General features: G+C 41.1%; 1 protein-coding gene across 4 annotated transcripts; it reads left to right on the top strand.

Moving 5' to 3' along the window:
• The first annotated feature begins 267 nt into the window (after positions 1-267).
• On the top strand, positions 268-16,457 carry Vdac3 (voltage dependent anion channel 3). 4 transcript variants are annotated; one of them, XM_005066533.4, is made up of 10 exons: positions 268-397; positions 4,710-4,778; positions 5,990-6,039; positions 7,185-7,187; positions 9,708-9,860; positions 11,349-11,401; positions 12,892-13,119; positions 14,343-14,493; positions 15,302-15,359; positions 15,942-16,457. In XM_005066533.4, exons 2-10 carry the CDS (start codon positions 4,712-4,714, stop codon positions 16,031-16,033), a joined length of 855 nt encoding a protein of 284 aa, XP_005066590.1. In that variant the 5' UTR covers positions 268-397; positions 4,710-4,711; the 3' UTR covers positions 16,034-16,457. The 4 variants fall into 4 exon arrangements, with proteins under 4 accessions (XP_005066590.1, XP_005066591.1, XP_040587712.1 ...); XM_040731778.1 differs by lacking the exon at positions 268-397 and adding an exon at positions 1,713-1,732; XM_005066534.4 differs by lacking the exon at positions 7,185-7,187.
• Positions 16,458-18,004: the final 1,547 nt, after the last annotated feature.

Raw genomic sequence — 18,004 nt, forward strand, 5'->3', positions numbered from 1 at the left:
CCTCCCCCTCGCCCCTTCCAGGCAACAGTAGCCATGGCTCCGGCACGTTCTCGCGAGAGCCGCCGCCTCCGGACGGACAGAAGGTCCTCCAAGATTTTTGTCCCTTTCCTCAACCCCCGCCGGTCACCCGCCCGCTGGGGGGGTGGGGGGGGACTCCCCTGCGCACGCGCAGGCGCGCACGCGCACGCGTAGCCGGACAGTTGGCCGGCGCGTCCCCCGTCGCCCCCTTGCGTGCCGGGCCTGAGGCGCGGCGCCGCGCGCGCGCACTCGCGCTCTGGGGGCGACGGGCGCGCAGGCGCGGCGGGGAGCGAGGTCGCGCAGGCGCGGACGGCGTTGGTGCGAGAAGACCTTCAGCGTTGCCTTGGCGGAGCGGGCCGGGCCCACCCTCGGGTTGTAGGTGAGGCGGCCGGGTGGGCGGAGGGCCGGCGGGCCTGACGAGCCGAGGCCGCCGGGGAGAAGCCGAGGGGCCTAGGGCGAGGCGAGGCGAGGCGAGGCGGGGAGACTGCGGCTGCCCGAAGCTTGCTGGCCGGCCGAGGGCGGGAGTCGCCTCCTTGGGCCGCGACCTTCCGCCGCGCCCGGCGGGCGCACTGGCGTTCTGCCCGGGGCCAGGGCTGGTCAAGGAGGGCGGTTTCTAGAGAGGACGAGTTCTGAGACCCCAAGTCTACGTACACCCCTCCTTGCCCTCACCTCCCTCTCGGACGTGTCCAGCCTCTGTCAGGCGTGGTTTGCACTCCTGGGGGACGAAGTGAGGATGCTCTACGTGCATCTTAAAAAGCAGGGACAAGGAACAAAAGAGGAGCCGCGGTGTCCACTTAGTGCCTTTTGTTTTCCCCTCCGGGTCCAGTGCAGCCTTGGGGCGTGCATGGTGCGTAGCTGTTTTGTAGGGCCGGTAGAAATGTGAGGTTGTAGCTTTACTCTCGAGTAATATGGAGTCTCCGTGTTTTCGCGATTTTTTTTGCTTGATCATACCAGCAGTGCATTTTCCATCAGAATCGTGGGCCTGAATAAAGGACAGTTTGGGCATCAACGACTTGAGTTAGACACTTGACTTTCGCAAAGTGATGATTTTGAGAAACGGTTAATCAAACCGCCAAAAGCTTGTAATTTTGACCATGTTAGTGTTTTTTCTCCCCAGTCAGTATGAAAACCCGAAACGTTAAGCATTCTGTCTGAATATGTAAGACGTGCATTTCTATACCTCCCTCCCAGAATTATGACAATTTACATCACTACCGGAAATGTAAAATTACCCTGTTGGTGGACTCTAAACCCTGTAGCATAGAGCACAATTTTATTATAGATGGACGCACAACAGCAACACTTACATTGACACCCCTTACTTTTCCTTCTGTTTGGTGCCTCCCATAGAACCCCAGGCCTTATCTACGTAAGACAAGTGCTTTTAGCCATACGCCACACCCTTTTCTCCTTATAATTTTTTTTAGGGTATGTGTGAACTTGTTTATGTGGTGTATGTACATGTCTGTGTGCACACGTGCGCACGTGGAGTCCAGTGGTTAATGTTGGGTATCTTCCTTAATTGCTCTCTTATTTTTTGAGACAGGGTCTTTCCCCTGAATTGAGAGTTCATCTATTTGGCTAGGCTGGATAACCAGTGAGCTCCAGAGTTCCTCCTGTCCTGGGGACTCATACACAGTTCCTCATCCTTGTGTGACAGACAGTTTGCCACCTAAGCCATCTCTCCTGCCCTGACTTTATATATGATTTCTTGGTATGTTCTTTTCTCTTAACTGTATGTCACAGTGTGTGTATTTGACAGGTACAATTTTTAAATGAATTCCCAGTTAGGAAATGAGTCATGGATGGTGACACACAACTGTAATCCCAGTCCAGGCTATAAATAAACTAAGGCCCTGTTCAGTTATGGTAAAAGCATGCAGAAATTCGGATTAAGAGTTGGACTTAGTATAAATCCATAGGTTATTTAGTTAAAGAATTTGTGAAGTGTCCATAGTTAAGGTGTAGTGATCGTAACTTGCAGATGTGTTCAACCTGCTGACATGTGACACAAAATTCATGCTCAACAACTTTGTCATCTGTAAAGTTCATGCTCAAGAATCATGCAGTCAACTTACAAACAAATAAAAAACAACAAAAAGCTATTTTTGGATACAGGGTCTCACTGTGTAGCACCCCTGCCTTGCTTCAGACTTAGAGATTATGTTTGTCTCTGCCTTCTGAGTACTGGGGTTGAAGTTGTGTCCAGCCTATGCTTTATTTTTTTTTAATCCATCCGTGTGTGTGTGTGCGTGTGTGTGTGTGTGTGTGTGCATGCTTTTGCTTCTGCGCATGTGTAATGGTCAGAGGTTGACTTGGGGGAGTTGGCTTTATCCACTGTGTGTGTTCTGGTATCAGAATCAGGTTGTTAGGTTTGGTGGCAAATACCTTTACTTATTGAGCCATCTTACCAGCCCCAAATTAGACAACTAGTGTCTTTGTGTGTGTAGATAGGTGCACACCACTGCCTGATTGTGGAGGTCAAAGCACAACTTGTGGGAGTTGGTTCTCTCCTTTCACCATGTGGGTGTGAGGTACAGAACCTAGGTCATGAGTCTTGGCAGTTAGTGCCTTAACTCCATCTCACCAGCACCAAATCTCGTGCTTTATTGTTTACTTTATTGTGGGTAGTGGGCCACATTGCTAGCCTTGCTTGTGTGTGCCCCCCCCCCCCAGGTGGAACATGTCTGGAAACTGACTGATATTCTGGAGTTTTCTGGTATCATAAAATCCTGCTAATGGGATTGTTTGAGGTGGTTTCATGATTGCTTAGACTTGGCTTCTGAGTCTTTTAACAGGGAAATGACAAAAACTGCTTCAGGGGTGTGCAATGCAGAGAGGTCTGAGGGAGGGTATGGGCACTGAGATTTCAGAATGAGGGTCTTACTGGCTTTTTTTTTTTTTTTTTTTTTTACAAAAGCTGGATGAATAATGAGTAGGCAAGATAGAAAGTCAGAGCACTTTGGATTTTCAGAGGTTTTAATTTCAAAGTTCATAACGGGTCACTACAGATGGGCTCTATTCTGTTTCTGGTTAATGGTTAAAAAGCTTTGGGAAGGACCATATTCTGGGAGAGTATATTTAATTTAGCTTTAAAAAATATTTTCATTTATAGTGTGTGTTTGTATTTGTGTATGTCAAGTGTGTGCAGATGCTTGCAGAAGCCAGAAGAGGGTGTTGAATCACCTAAAGCTGGAGTTGTAGGTGGTTATGGGCTGCCTGACATGTGCTCTTATCTGAACTGTAGGGCCACCACTCATGCCTTAGTAGGTGTTTTTTGTTTGTTGGTTTGTTTGGTTGGTATTTGAGATAGGATCTTGTAGCCCAGACTGACTTTGGATTTGAAGTCCTCCTGTTCTAGTCTGTTGAGACACCTGGCTCAGTCTCTTGAAGCCTTTTTATTTTATTTTTAAATTTTGTTTTGAGACAGTGCTTCACTATGTTGCTTGTATAGACAAGGCTGGCCTCTAACTCACTGCTTTCCTCTACCTCCTGAGAACTGAGATTAAAGGCATGAACCACCGCACCCAGCTTCAAAGCATTTAAGAAATTACTTTTTTAAATGATTTTATGTGTATGGATGTTTCACCTGCGCGCATGTCTGTGTACTACATGTGTGCAGTGCCTATAGAAGCCAGAAAAGGGCACCATCTCCCCTGGAACTGAAGTTCAACATCATGTGAGATACCATGTGCATGGTCTGAATTGAGCCTCTGGTCTTTGGAGAAGCAGCTAGTGTTCTCAACTGTTGAGTTGTCTCTCTGGTCCCAATGAAGCCTTTTTGGTGTGGCTGTAGTACCAGGATTGAACCTGGCTGCCTCTGTGCTAGCAAATGTTCTCTTTTTAATTTTATTCTTGTCTTTGAGTCAGAGTTTCACTAAGTTGTCCAGGCCAGCCTTGAACCCATTCTGTGGTCCCTGAAGGACCTGTGATCTTCCTGTGTCAGCCTCCTAAGTAGCTGGATTGCAGGCTTGAGCCATCAGGTCTCTGGGAACTAAATTTCAGAGTAGCAAAATATTAAAACTTTGAAGGTTTCTAACCCCCCCCCCCCACTTTTCTTTGGAGACAGAGTTTCTGTAAGTTTCCTTGAACTTGTACTATTCTGCTGCAGTAGTGGGCTGAGATTACAGGCGTGCACTGGTATACTTTCTTTTTCTGTGGTGTGGAAGTGGGATGGAACGTAGGCCCTCACAACTCAACCCTGAGGAATCCTTGAAACTTTTCCTTTGTGGTCTGGGGACTAGCTACACAATCATGAAGATCTGAGTTTGATTTCCAAAACCCATTTGAAACGGCCAAGCATACTGGTGTGTACTTGTAATCCAGCCTTGCGGAGGTGAAGACAGGCAGAAAGGACCTTGGGGCTCTGTCTAGCTAGCTCAGTTAAGACCAGTGATAGACCCTGTCTCAAAAAAATCACAGATGGCACCTGAGGAACAGATACAATCATGTGGGCCTGCACAAATGCATACTTACCACACAGACACACACACAAAAGATGAGACAGTTTAACAAAACCCATGAGGAAACTCTTATTTTCTAGTTTGAGGAGCAGAATACCTTCTTTGAGTTTTGGGGACATCAGAGTATAGTGTTGGTGATGCAAAGGAAGGAAAGACATCTCAGGGTAAAAGAAAGGAAGAGCTAGAAGAGACTTACTAAATGGTTAATCTTTTGTTTTTATTTCCAAGATATGTGTAACACACCAACTTACTGTGACCTAGGAAAGGCTGCCAAGGATGTCTTTAACAAAGGGTATGGTAAGTATGCAATGGTAAACTTTTATTTTGGGTCAGGGTTAGTGATGAATTCTGAGGATTTAGTTGCATGTTTTTACAGATCCTTAAAATTTTTGCTTTGTAGGCTGGGGACTAGCTCAGTTGGTAAAGTGTGTAAGATACTCTGTTAGTAAAATAAGGGTAAGTGATTATTAATCTACATCACAAATTTTAAGAGCTATTAATAGCCTCTTATCTTTTATTCTTTAGGCTACTTTACAAACATTATTATACATATATACATGCATAAACATATCTAGTGTCTGTAACATGAAGTAACATCCACCTACAATATGTATGCCTCATTTCACTAGTTCTGTGTATGATTGAATTGCTTATCACTTTTCTGTATAATTTTTTTTTCTTGAGACAGAGTCTCACTATATAGCCCTGGCTGGCTTGGAACTTGCTGTGTAGACTAGGCTGGCCTGGAATACACAGAGATCCGCTTGCCTCTGCCTCCTGAATGCTGGGATTAAAGGTGGCTACCATTCCCAGCCCATATAACACTTTTTCATATACCAATTTTTAATGAAAATGCAAATGACATGGTTTTATTACTTTGGTAAAAATATATTATCTTTTTTACAAGTAGAAAATGTTTTAGGTTTTTAAATTTTTCTGTGCTATATACATTGATTTTTTTTCTTATTAATATTCATGATATTTTTACCTGGCACGTACAAAAACACAAGTGTAAATATATATGTGCACATACATATACACACAACAGCATAGATTTCTGAGTAATTTTAGTTTTTAAAATAGTGCATTTTTGCCGGGCGGTGGTGATGCACGCCTTTAATCCCAGCACTCCGGAGGCAGAGGCAGGCGGATCTCTGTGAGTTCGAGGCTGGGCTGGTCCGACAGCCTCCAAAACAATACAGAGAAACCCTGTCTCATAAACCCCCCCCAAAAAAAGTGCATTTTTAAAAAAGTATGAGTTTATTCATTTTTATACATTTATACATATTTTATACATTTTAAAGGTATGAGTTTATTCATTTCTAGGGCCTTAGAATTATACTTTTGTTATAATTTAGTTTCTTTACTAATTCTTATCTGATGAGAATACCATGTATTTTCCATATAGGATATATAATATATTGCTTTCATATTTTTTAAGTTGAAAAACTGAGTGAAAGTTAACTTTTGTATGTTACTTTGTTTTTTTTTTTTTTTAATGTTTCTAGGGTTTGGCATGGTCAAAATAGATCTGAGAACCAAGTCTTGTAGTGGAGTGGTGAGTACCTAATATATTTTTAATAGGTAAATCATGTTGATTTAAGGGAACTGATTTTTTAAAATAATCATTTACTATTGTATAAAACAGTATCCTCTTGACAGAGTTGCCTGTCCTACAGGTTTGTCCTTCTCTGATTTCATTGAGCCTGTGAAACCTATAGACAATTAGGTTGAATTTGGCCAGGAATTTTTTGTGTATGTCTCCATAAGAGCATCAGACATCCCTTAGATGCAACAGAGTGTGTATTATTAACTTCTGTCATATTTATACTTTCATGAATATGTATAAGAACTGAAACCAATGGGTCATACAAGTTTTATTGCTTTTTTACCAAATAAATTAAGATGTCTTTTCATTTATGCAAAAATATAGAAATAGAATTTATTTTTATCTATGTGCATATACAAGATTATTTTATGTTTTAAAAGTGAATTAATTTATGTGTTTGGGCATTTTGCCTGCATGTATGTCTGTGTACCATGTGTGTTCATTGCCTGAAGAAGCCAGAAAAGTATGTCAGATCTTTGGAACTGGAGTTACAGACAGTTGTGAGTCACCTTATGGTTGCTGAGAATTGAACTCTAGTCTGTTAGAAGAGCAGCCAGTGAGTGCTCTTAGCCATTGAGCCATCTCTTCAACCCCTATTTTATGATTTTTAACTGATTCTCTTTCCAGTCTTTTTTATTGCAAGTCAAGATGTTGACATATTTTTTAAAACATTTATTTATTTTGGTTCTTAGAGACAGGGTTTCTCTGTATTGCTTGGGAGCCTGTCCTGGCACTCACTCTATAGACCAGACTGACCTCGAACTCAGAGATCCACCTGCCTCAGCCTCCCGAGTGCTGGGATTAAAGGTGTGTGCCACCAATGCCTGGCTTAACACATTATTAACCAGACATTCAGTAAATCTCAACAAACAGATTAACTTTTTTCTCTCTGGTACTGCATATTGAATCTAGGGTCTCATGTATACAAGAAAGTGCTCTACCAGTGAATTACATCCCTAGACCCCCTACCCTTGTCTTTACTTTTTATTTTGAGCAGGGTTACTAAGTTGCTAGTGTTGGCCTTGAACACACCCTGTATCCCCGACAGGTCTTGAACTTTCAATCCTCCTTCCTCAGCCTTCTAGGTAAGGCAGATGGTAGTGTGCCACTGGGCCTAGTGGTTAACTTTTTTCTTCCTCTTTTTTTGTGGTGCTGGGTACCCAGGGCCTTGTGCATACTAGACAAACTCTACAACATTGACTATCACCCAGGTAAACTTCAGTTTACCTTATTCTTTGATTTATTTTTACAGACTACATCTTTAACTGATGCTTACTTACTCAAACCCATGCAAGTTTTATTTATGAATATAATTGTTTAATTAGAAGGATGAAAGGTGTATGCAATTTGTATGATATTTTGCATTGTACTCTGCACAGCTGTCGTTTGTCCTATCACTCTTTCTCTGAGTTTCTCGATCATGAATGAGTATATGTATGCCCTGCCTTGCTAAGGAGGCTATTGTGCTTATGGTTCTGTTGAAATAGGGGAACTGTACATATTTTAGAATTTTCAGAAGTTGCAATTGTGTTGGAAAAGTCAACCATGTGTTTCTCTCCCTTTCATGCTGCTGTGGTGGCGATTTGCGTCAGATGGTGAGGAGAAAACCTTGTTTGCTTGTCCTGTGGCTGCTTTTCTCTCATTTGGGGTCAGGTTCATCCTCCATTGTACATTCCTCGGGTCCTGTTTTACAGTGGCCTTTCTCTGTGTTGCTTACTAGCATTAAAGGCATAGCTGAAGATACCATTTTCATGTTGTAAGTGTGTTACACTCATTTGACTCAACTGTCCAATTAGACCTAAATCTAGACTTTGACTTAGAACGGTTATAGCCTTCCCTTTGAATTTGTGTTTCTGGTACTTTATGTTCTCGATAGAGCCTCAGACTAAGAAGCAGGAGAAAGATGTGGGATAACACCAAAGTATTTATATTTGCTGTACTTATAATTTTTGAAGATTAAATGTAAAAATTATATGAGACAGATTAATTATTAAAAACAGCAGTTTTCACATTAAGGAATTAAACTGGCTGGGTGGTGTTGGCGCATGTCTTTAATCCCAGCACTTGGGAGACAGAGGCAGGCAGGTCAACTGTGAGTTCAAGACCAGCCTGGTCTACAAGATCTAGTTTCAGGACAGCCTCCAAAGCCACAAAAGCCCTGTCTCAAAAAACAAAACAAAAACAACAACAACAAAAAAAGGAATTAATCTGAGCTGTTAAGCATAGTTTTTATTTTGGAAGCTTTCTATGTAGTGTTAATAAACATCGTAGCTTCCCAGTGGTTTCTTCTGTCTAGATCTCAGGTTAGGTCTCAGGGGAGGATTCATGTTGCAGACAGTGAGACAGAAGGAAGGGTAGCCTTTTGTTGCTGCTGGCCAGATTTCATAATGCTCCTTGAAAACACGGCCAGGCAGAGTTTCTTTCTTGGCAGTCATAGAGCTATTGGCCATTTTCTTCTCCCTAGAAGAAGAGCTTTTCCTAATGGCGTACTAACATGATGGGAAAGACATAGGTTGGGAGGAGGGTATACATATAGCATTTATAGAGATTATTTTGTACTTTAGAGGGTAGGCCAGGTGGAGGAGGAAAGAGGGCATTTTAAATTCTGTTTTACTTTGAAAGTGGGTAGATAATTGTGATGTTTGAACGAGTTTATGGTTTTGTTTCACAACATTGTAAATATACTTTAATGCTATGTCAGTATATAGTTGAAAATGATCACGTTTATTTTAAATGTACTTCTTCTTTTGTAGTGCTGGAATGGAACCCAGGGCCTTGAGCACACTAGGCAAGCACTTTACCGTTAAGCTACTTCACAAGACCATAAAAATACATTTTAAAAAAACAGTAGTTGGGGATGAAGAGATGGCTCAGCAGTTAAAAGTATTGCTGTCCTTGCGGGGGACCCAGGTTTGGTTCCTAGCACACACATGCAGTTCACAGCTGCCTGTGACTCTAGTTATAGTGAATCCAATCCCCTTTCTGATCTTAATGAGAGCCAGGCATGCACATAGTTCACTCACATCCATCCATCCATACATACATCCATCCATACATCCATACATACTTACATACAAAGTAAAAATAAATCCTAAATAAAGTTATAGGTTGAGGGTGTAGTTCAGTGATAGAGATGTGGGCAGAGCCTTGGGTTCCATTCCCAGCACCCCTTTCCCACCCCCTCCTCCACACCCCTACACTCCCACCCTCACCCCCTCCTCCACACCCCTACACTCCCACCCTCACCCCCTCCTCCACACCCCTACACTCCCACCCTCACCCCTACCTCCACACTCCCTCCATACCTCTATCTTCCAGTCACAATGTACTGTACTGTTGACTATTAAAAGAGAGTATGGGAGGTAGTGTTTACAGATTTTTAAGTATCTCTACATTTGCTGTTTGACAAGTATCAGAGAATTGATAGTCATCTTAGGCCATGAAAGTGAAACTCTTCAAAATTCAGTGTTTTTGCCTTTTTAATAAAGGCATTTATTTCAAGAAGAGGTTTTCCTCTTAAAGAATTTAATATGGCATTAAAAAAGAATGTATGGACTAATAAATATCAATAAGAAGGAAGGAATAATGGAAAATAATTATGTTCTCTTGTTTACCAGGAATTTTCTACTTCAGGTCATGCTTATACTGATACAGGGAAAGCATCAGGCAACCTAGAGACCAAGTATAAGGTCTGTGACTATGGGCTCACCTTCACCCAAAAGTGGAATACAGACAATACTCTTGGGACAGAAGTCTCTTGGGAGAATAAGGTAAGAAAAAGCTGTTGATGTTATTTGTAGGTTTAATATCTCTTTCACATCAAAAGGAGCATAACTGGGGCTGGAGAGATGGCTTAGCTGTTAGGAGCACCTACTGCTCTTACAGAGGACCTGAGTTCAGTTCCCAGAGCCTTGAAGGGTGGCTCATAACCACTGGGAACTCCAGCTCCAGGGGTCTAATACCTCTGGCCCCGTGAGCAGCTGCACCTGTGTGTATGTACTCCCACACAAGCACACAGGAATACACGGTTAAAAATAATCAAATAAGTCTTTAAAAAGTTACAGGTCCTCTCTGTAATCTTTCTAAAATTAGATTCACAGCAATGTTTCTAAGTTTTTTAATGTTTTTAAGAAGAAAACCAGGTAGCTGATTTTTGTTAGATACCCATTGTGTACAGGGCACTACATTTTCTTTTGGAGAATGGATGTAGTCTAGGTCAGTCTCAATCTTTCTTTGTAGCTGAAGTTGACCTTGAATTCCTGATTTTCCTGCCTGTGCAGGAATTATAAGAGTGTGCTACCATGCCCACCTGAGTTTTCAAGGTACTTCTATGTATATTGGCACATATATATATATATTTTTTTTGGTTTTATGAGACAGGGTTTCTCTGTATTGTTTTGGAGGCTGTCGGTCATATTGGCACATATTAAGAGGTACAGCTGATAAAGTTTGTTTTTGTTAAATGTCAGGTTATCTTATAGTTATTTCAAGAGAATTAGCAAGATTATTTTTTTACAGTAGAGTGATTACTTTTTGACAATTCACATTATTTAATGTATTGGGATTTGTCCTATACATTTTAACCTTTTTAAATTTTTGTTTTTATTTGTTGTTGTTTTGAGACAGGGTTTCTCTGTATAGTCCTGGCTGTCCTGGAACTCACTCTATAGACCAGGGGGCCTCAAACTCAGAGATCCACCTGCCTCTGTCTCCCAAGTGCTGGGATTAAAGGCATGCGCCACCACATCTGGCACCTTTTTAAAATTTTTGAGGTGGGGTCCTTCCTTACTATGTTACTCAGGCTGATTGAAAACTTTTGGGCTTATGGTTTTCTACCTTGGCCTCCTGAGTAGCTTGGATTACAGGGACATGCCACCATAGCCAGCTTAATTTATATTTTGATAAGAGAGCCAGAAGGAAGGGAGGGCTTGAGAGGAGGGAGCTATGGGAATGAAGAAAGATGGGAGAGTGGTAGTGCATGCCTTTAATCCCAGCACTGAGTGGGGAGAGGCAGGTGGATCTCCGAGTTCAAGGCTAACCTGGTCTCTATAGAAGTTCCAGGATAGCCAGGGCTACACAAAGAAACTCTGTCTTGGAAAAAAGAAAGAAAAGATGGGGGAGGTTATTTATTATACAATTTACTCTCTGACTTTCTTTAATGACTTCATTATTAAAGAGAAAATGGGAAGAAGCTTTAGAATTGGCTTTTTTGACTTACAGAATAGAAAATTAATTATTGACAAATTTTTGTTTTACAGTTGGCGGAAGGGTTGAAACTGACTCTTGATACCATATTTGTACCAAACACAGGGTAATTATCTAAACCTATTTCTATCTGATTTCTTCTCAGAGGCCTAGAGCTTTAACATTGGAAATGTAAAATGGGAACTATAGGGATGGGAAGAAACCGGGAACTTATTTTAGCAATGCTAGGATATTTACTTGTATGTCTTTAAAGAAGGAGCTCCTCAGGCAGCAGCACATGGCCAGTAAAACAGTTTAAACAGGCACAGCTAACTTAGGAATTAGAAGGGCTGAGACCATAGTTTATCTATTCTAAAGACTAATGGGCATAGGAAGAGTGTAATATACTGATTGTGAGGGACCAGGGTGAGTGGTTGTGCTGCTATATTAATCTCTGAGCCCTGAAAGTCCTCTAGGCTTAGTCTGTTTTCCCATTGTGTCATTTATCTGCCCAAACTAGTTTCTGCTATCTGAAGGCAGAGATGCTAGATAAATGCAAAGAGGAATTTGTTTTTAGACACAACGATGGGAAAGACTGTCCTTTGTGTCTCATGCTTTATTTTAGAACATATATTCTCTTAAAAGCCATGTGAGGACTATTTGGAACTAATAGACACAGGTTATTCAGAACTAATTCTAAATAGTCAGCATTGCTATTAAAAGTATATTTCTGCTGGGTGTGTTGGTGCACACTTTTAATCCCAGCATTCTGGAGACAGGTAGGTGGATCTCCACAAGTTCCAGGCTAACCAGGGCTACTTATTGAGACCTTGTCTAAAACAAACAACAAAAAGTGTATTTTTCCTAATAGTTTAATAATGTGTTTTGATGTTGCTTTAGTAGCACTTGAAAATATTTAAAGGTATTTCTGTGTATATTTACACATATTTTTATATATTCAGATTATTAGTTTGGCAGTGCAATATCTTACTGACTATGGACTTTGTATTTTTGATAGAATTGTATATATCTGTGGGGTGATATGTAGTGTACACATTATATAATCATATAGGGTAAGTGTATCTGTCTCTTCAAACATCTATCATTTTTTTGAGTTGAAAGCAGATTTAAAACCCTTGCATTGCTTTTGAAATGTACAGGACTTTGTGTGGTGACCCTGATGTGCAACAGAGCTTCAGAACAACTTCAGTATCTGTTCACTGCCTGGAGATTTAGTCAATCCTTTATGAGATTAATTTTAAAATACTCTTACTAGTTCAACTAATGGTGAAGAATGTAATGACATAGACATTTCTTTATGTGTGTGCGTGTGTGTATATATATTTATTCTTTGTGTAGCCCTGGCTTTCCTGGAACTCACAGAGATCTATCTGCCTCTATCTCCCAGGTGCCAATATTAAAGGTGTGTACCACTATAATTGTTTAATAGTTTAATCTTAAGAAAGTTGTATTTGTAGAGCTAAGTCATTGGAAACATTTTTTCCATATATTATGTCATCTACCAAAACAATATTTACCTTTGGAGAGGGTCTTATTTTACAGATCACTGGAAATAGTAGACTTACATTGTTTTCATTGTATTTTTATTTTTTACAGAAAGAAGAGCGGGAAATTAAAGGCCTCATTTAGACGGGATTGTTTTAGTCTCGGCAGTAACGTTGATATAGATTTTTCTGGGCCGACCATCTATGGCTGGGCTGTGTTGGCCTTTGAAGGTTGGCTTGCTGGCTATCAGATGAGTTTTGACACAGCCAAATCCAAACTGTCTCAGAATAACTTTGCTCTTGGTTACAAGGCTGCAGATTTCCAACTGCATACTCATGTGTGAGTATTTATAACTGACTTTGGCAGTTCCCCTGAGCGGTGGTGAGACGGTGAGTGAAAAGTGACCAGAAGTTACTATTGTTTGGTGGATACCAGCGCTGCTGTCCATTTCATAGTTAGCAGTGCAGCCACTGTCAGGTTCACCAACTGAGTGCGTCGTCTGTGCTGCTCTTAGTTGCTGCTGTCAGCTCTCACCCCAAACTTGGGGTGTTTTAGAATCTGTATAAGAACCACTGAGTGGAGGTAGCCCAGAGCATGTACACACTTCACTGTTACTTTTGGCTTATTTTGACTGTATCTGGAAGCAGATGTTTGGAACATGTAAGAACAATCACCAAATAATTTGAGTGTCCTGGAACTTCTCTGGTAATTCTGTATGGAGATTTTCATGTATCTTTGGTCAGAACCTAGTTACTCCCTCTATTGCATTCAGAAATAATAGGGATCTCAAAAGTAATCCTGGATTTCATTTTTGGCTGAATCAGTCTGAGCTTTGACTTATAATATATTTAGTTTTTTGGTGTTTTAAGACAGGATCTCATGTAAATCAGTCTATCCTTGAACTCATTATGTAGCCTTGGCTGACCTTGAACTCCTGATCTCCTACTGTCTATACCTTCCAGTGCTGGAGTTATAGGCAGGATTGAGCAGTGTGTTTCTGAGGTATTGCTCTTCGTGCGATACTCTAATATAGACAATGGTGTTGAAACATTGTTCTTAGGAAACCATGGTATGCTTCAAAGAGCCATGGGTTTATATCAGGAACAGTGCTCCTGTATTGTGTGGAAAGTATTTTCTTACTCTAGGTGTACAGTAAATAAAAGCTAGAATTGTCTGTATTCCACAGTCTTTATGGACCTAAGTCTATAAAAGAGAGACTATAAGCTATAGCTTCTAAACTCTATGAAAGATACTTATAGATTATATACTTACCTAAGGTGTCTGCCTTTAAACATAGGTGAATTGTGTCTTAAGAAATTTATATTATGTAGAAGAGTCAAGTAGATGGATGAGGTACTACTGTGCTTTAATCAGGGTCTTGACTATTTCCTAGGTTGGTTTTATTTCTTGTTTAACAGTCATTTGTACTGGAATTTTGCTAGACTCCAAAGTTGCACAGTTGAATCTGTGTTTAGATAATTGTAAATTTGTTTCCATGTCATAACAGTAAATGATTCAAACTTTATGACATTTTACTTTTTTTTTTATACATTGTGAAACAGGAATGACGGTACTGAATTTGGAGGCTCAATCTATCAGAAAGTGAATGAGAAGATTGAAACATCAATAAACCTGGCATGGACTGCTGGCAGCAACAACACTCGTTTTGGCATCGCTGCTAAATATAAGCTGGATTGTAAAACTTCTCTATCCGTAAGAATGTGCTGTTGGATTGGCTCCCATCTATAAACAAGTGCTGTAGGCCATTACAGTCTTCATGTTCTTTGTTAACGTCATGACCTCACTTATGTACTGAAAAGGTCACTGCATCTAAGCAGGAAATGTGGGTGCTGGTCCTAATTTCTCCCCTATTTGCTGTTGTTGGACCTGTGGCCTCAGTATATTCTTACCTAAGTGCTGCTGCACGTAAGGCTCTGCATGTAGTTTCCCATGTAGTACGTGTGTGAAGAGAGATAGCCTCATCCCTGTTTTACAGATGACCTAGAAACTAGGTCAGTGTCACAGTAAGCAGCAGTGTCAAAATATGAGTTCAGATCTGGTTTTATGACAGCAGAGCTCATGTTGTAATCACTGGCAGAGGTTGGAAATTGGCATCTTAAAGAGTTCAGCACAGGCCAGGCATGGTGCTGCACACCTTTAATCCCAGCCCTTGGGAGGCAGAGGCTGGCAGATCTCTGTGATTTCAAAGACAGCCTGTTCTACATACCAAGTTCCAAGATAGTCAGGGCTATGTAGTGAGACTCATCAAAACAAGAGATGATTGGTAACACAGTGTGCTTAAATCTGTTTAAGAACGTTAAAGCATACATTCTCACCAGTCCTATTGACTTCTTAAAAGATTTATCTTTTTAGTTCTTTTTTTTTCAGTTTTAATAATTCTAGAATAAGCTCTAGGGTGCTTTTGCCTTTAGAAACCTTATGCATGAAGCAGTTTTTGCATTGGAATGATGTGTTGTGAAGTTGTTTTCTAATGACTTCTATTTTCTTCTTTTAATCGTAGGCCAAAGTAAATAATGCCAGTTTAATTGGACTGGGTTATACGCAGACCCTCCGACCAGGTATGTAAACAGATTTAATTAATGGAGGGTCAGAGTAAAAGTTACAAGAAGAAAATGAATACAAAAAGAGAAAAGAACGGTCTCTGGCAGGAAGCACTCACACAGTCACTGGGTTGACCCCGGCCTTCTGGGACAGTCAGGCAGGCAGACCAGGACAGTGAGCAAGTGCTTGCATTGCACATTTCTTACTATGCTTCAGTCACTAGCCTTTGAATATGGCTCGTCCCTCATTATTCTTTTACTTATTTACCTGGTGTTTTGTCTGTATGTGTGTCTGTGAGAAGGTATTGAATCCTGTAGTTACAGACAGTTATGAGCTGCCATGTGGGTGCTGGAATCAAACCCGGCTCCTCTGTAAGAGCAGTTAGTGTCCTTAACCACTGAGCTATCTCTCTAGCCTCCTCCCCCTCCATTATTCTTAATCTTGAATTCCAAATAGTTTTTCTTCCTTATGCTCTGTTCCGCACAGATCTAGACAACCCGTGCAAGTGTTGGATAGCTCAGGCCTACCCACATTCTGTGCCATTGACTTAGATCCATACCATAGTGACTGTGAGTAATGTGGTGTTTTCTTCTTCCCAGGAGTCAAGTTGACCCTGTCAGCTTTAATAGATGGGAAGAACTTCAATGCAGGAGGTCACAAGGTTGGATTGGGATTTGAACTGGAAGCTTAATGTGGTTTTGAGTAGAACATCACTGTCCCTGGAAGAGAAGAGAAATGAATCCACTATGTTTTGGCCTTAAAATTCTGTGAAATTTCAAAAGTGTGAACTTTTTATTCTTCCAAAGAATTGTAATCCTTTCCACACTGAAGTCTAGAGATTACAAATCCATCCTAAGAGAGGTCCTTGAAGGCATGCCTGGAGATTGTCATGTTTGTGCCACATTTCAGTTGAGTTCTGCAGTGTTAATTTAAATATGTTCCTCAGCAACAACGTAGTGTCATGTTAAGGAGAATGATCTGACACCCGGTTTTTACACCACGTCCTGCATGTCCCACTCCGCTTTTCCATGACCTTTTGTTATATCAGTCTCTGCTCTAGTGAAATCTTTGGTTTTGCATCAGAGTGAAATAAACCCATCACATTTGGAACATAATTGCTCATCTGATTTATTAGTAGTGGTGATTTAGTTTTGCAAGTGGAGTTGTGTCGAAAACATGTGCTTTCACCTACCTCCTCCTTTGACTCCAGGTCTCACTCCGTTCTGCTGTGGAGAAGCACAGCTGGCAAGGACCTAGCTTCCTGTCCTATCATGTCCCGAAGCCGCTGAGGGCATAGTGGGTGAAGAGATGGGCAGGGGGAAGAGGATGGATAGGGAGACTTCAGTGGGAAGGGGATACCTGACTCCTCCAGGACTTCAGGGAAATAAAAAAAGGATTTTTTGAGTACTAGATCTGATAACACAACTGAAGAAAGAGCTGTTTTGGAAGGGTACAGGTAGACTTAATACTCACAAGCTTATAGACCGCTGTGAGCAGAACTATTGCTAAAATATTATGCTACACAAAATAAGGATGTCCTAAGATATTTTATTAAGGAAGAAATCACTTACGTGAGAAGCCAAGAAAGTTGAGAACCAAAGGTCCATGTGCTGCTCTTCGGGACACGACTGGAATGCAGCCACGCAGCCGGAACCCAAAAAAGAGCAAGTGTCCTCCCCCTACTTCTTTAATACCCCCCATACGGTCTACGTACTTGGGACCATGCCCAAATGGGTGTGGCCAGCGCTATGGGTCTGTGGATCTCTCCCTACAAGAACCCCTTTCTTTTAATACAGAAGTAATATATGCTAACTACTTATAACAACTGTAGACAGCCTAGAATTCCATTAAAAGTAGACGTTTTCAGTCCTCACAACCCTGCCTTTCAGTACTGCTAGCAGTTTGATGCATATTCCTGCAGAAGTTGTAAGCATTTTAAGAGATCCAAGTTAATAAAGTGCTTATCTCTTATTAGAGTACACTATTTTATATAATTTTTTTCTTTTTAAAAATTAAAATTTATTTACTATCCTAGTCTCTGTGAATGTGACAAAACACCTTGACCAAGGCGACTCCTAAAAGAAAGCTTCCGTCTCAGAGGGTCAGAGTCTATGATGGTGGAGCAAAGGCATGGTGGCGTGGGGGTCTTGAGCACATCTTTGCAAGTAGGAGGCAGAGAGACATAGTGGGGATTTGAAATCTCACTCCCAGTGACACCCAATCCTTCCCGAACAGTTCCACAAGCTGGGGAGCAAGTGTTCAAACACAAGCCTATGGGACCGTCCCCATTCAGACCGCTACACTTGCTTTGTGTTTGAATGCCTGTGTGCACAAGTGTGTCACAGTGTGGATGGTGAGGTCGGAGCACGAGAGTTGGTTTTCTTTCTACCAAGTGGATCTTGGAGCTTAAACTCTGGTGATCAGGCTTGGTGGCAGGTACCTTTACCCACTAAACCTTCTCACTGACCTTGGACTACACCTCTAAATTTAACATGTGATTTCTCTTTCTTTTTATTTATATTTTTGATAATGTTGCCTGAATGTGCATTTCCCTATATGCAGATTTTACTTACTGATCTAAATTTTTTATGTTCCTGAATTACTATGAGTATGACATACTTAAACCCTGTTTTATGTTATATATATATATTTTTTGTTTTTG

The sequence above is a fragment of the Mesocricetus auratus genome, unplaced genomic scaffold (genome assembly GCF_017639785.1).
Source record: "Mesocricetus auratus isolate SY011 unplaced genomic scaffold, BCM_Maur_2.0 Super-Scaffold_100026, whole genome shotgun sequence".
Classification (NCBI taxonomy): Eukaryota; Metazoa; Chordata; class Mammalia; order Rodentia; family Cricetidae; genus Mesocricetus; species Mesocricetus auratus.

Coding starts and splice junctions, on each gene's coding strand:
- Vdac3 (XM_005066533.4), top strand. CDS start 4,712: ATGTGTAACACACCAACTTACTGTGACCTAGGAAAGGCTGCCAAGGAT. Junction 13,120..14,342: donor TTCCAACTGCATACTCATGT/GTGAGTATTTAT, acceptor ATTGTGAAACAG/GAATGACGGTACTGAATTTG. Junction 15,360..15,941: donor TACGCAGACCCTCCGACCAG/GTATGTAAACAG, acceptor TCTTCTTCCCAG/GAGTCAAGTTGACCCTGTCA.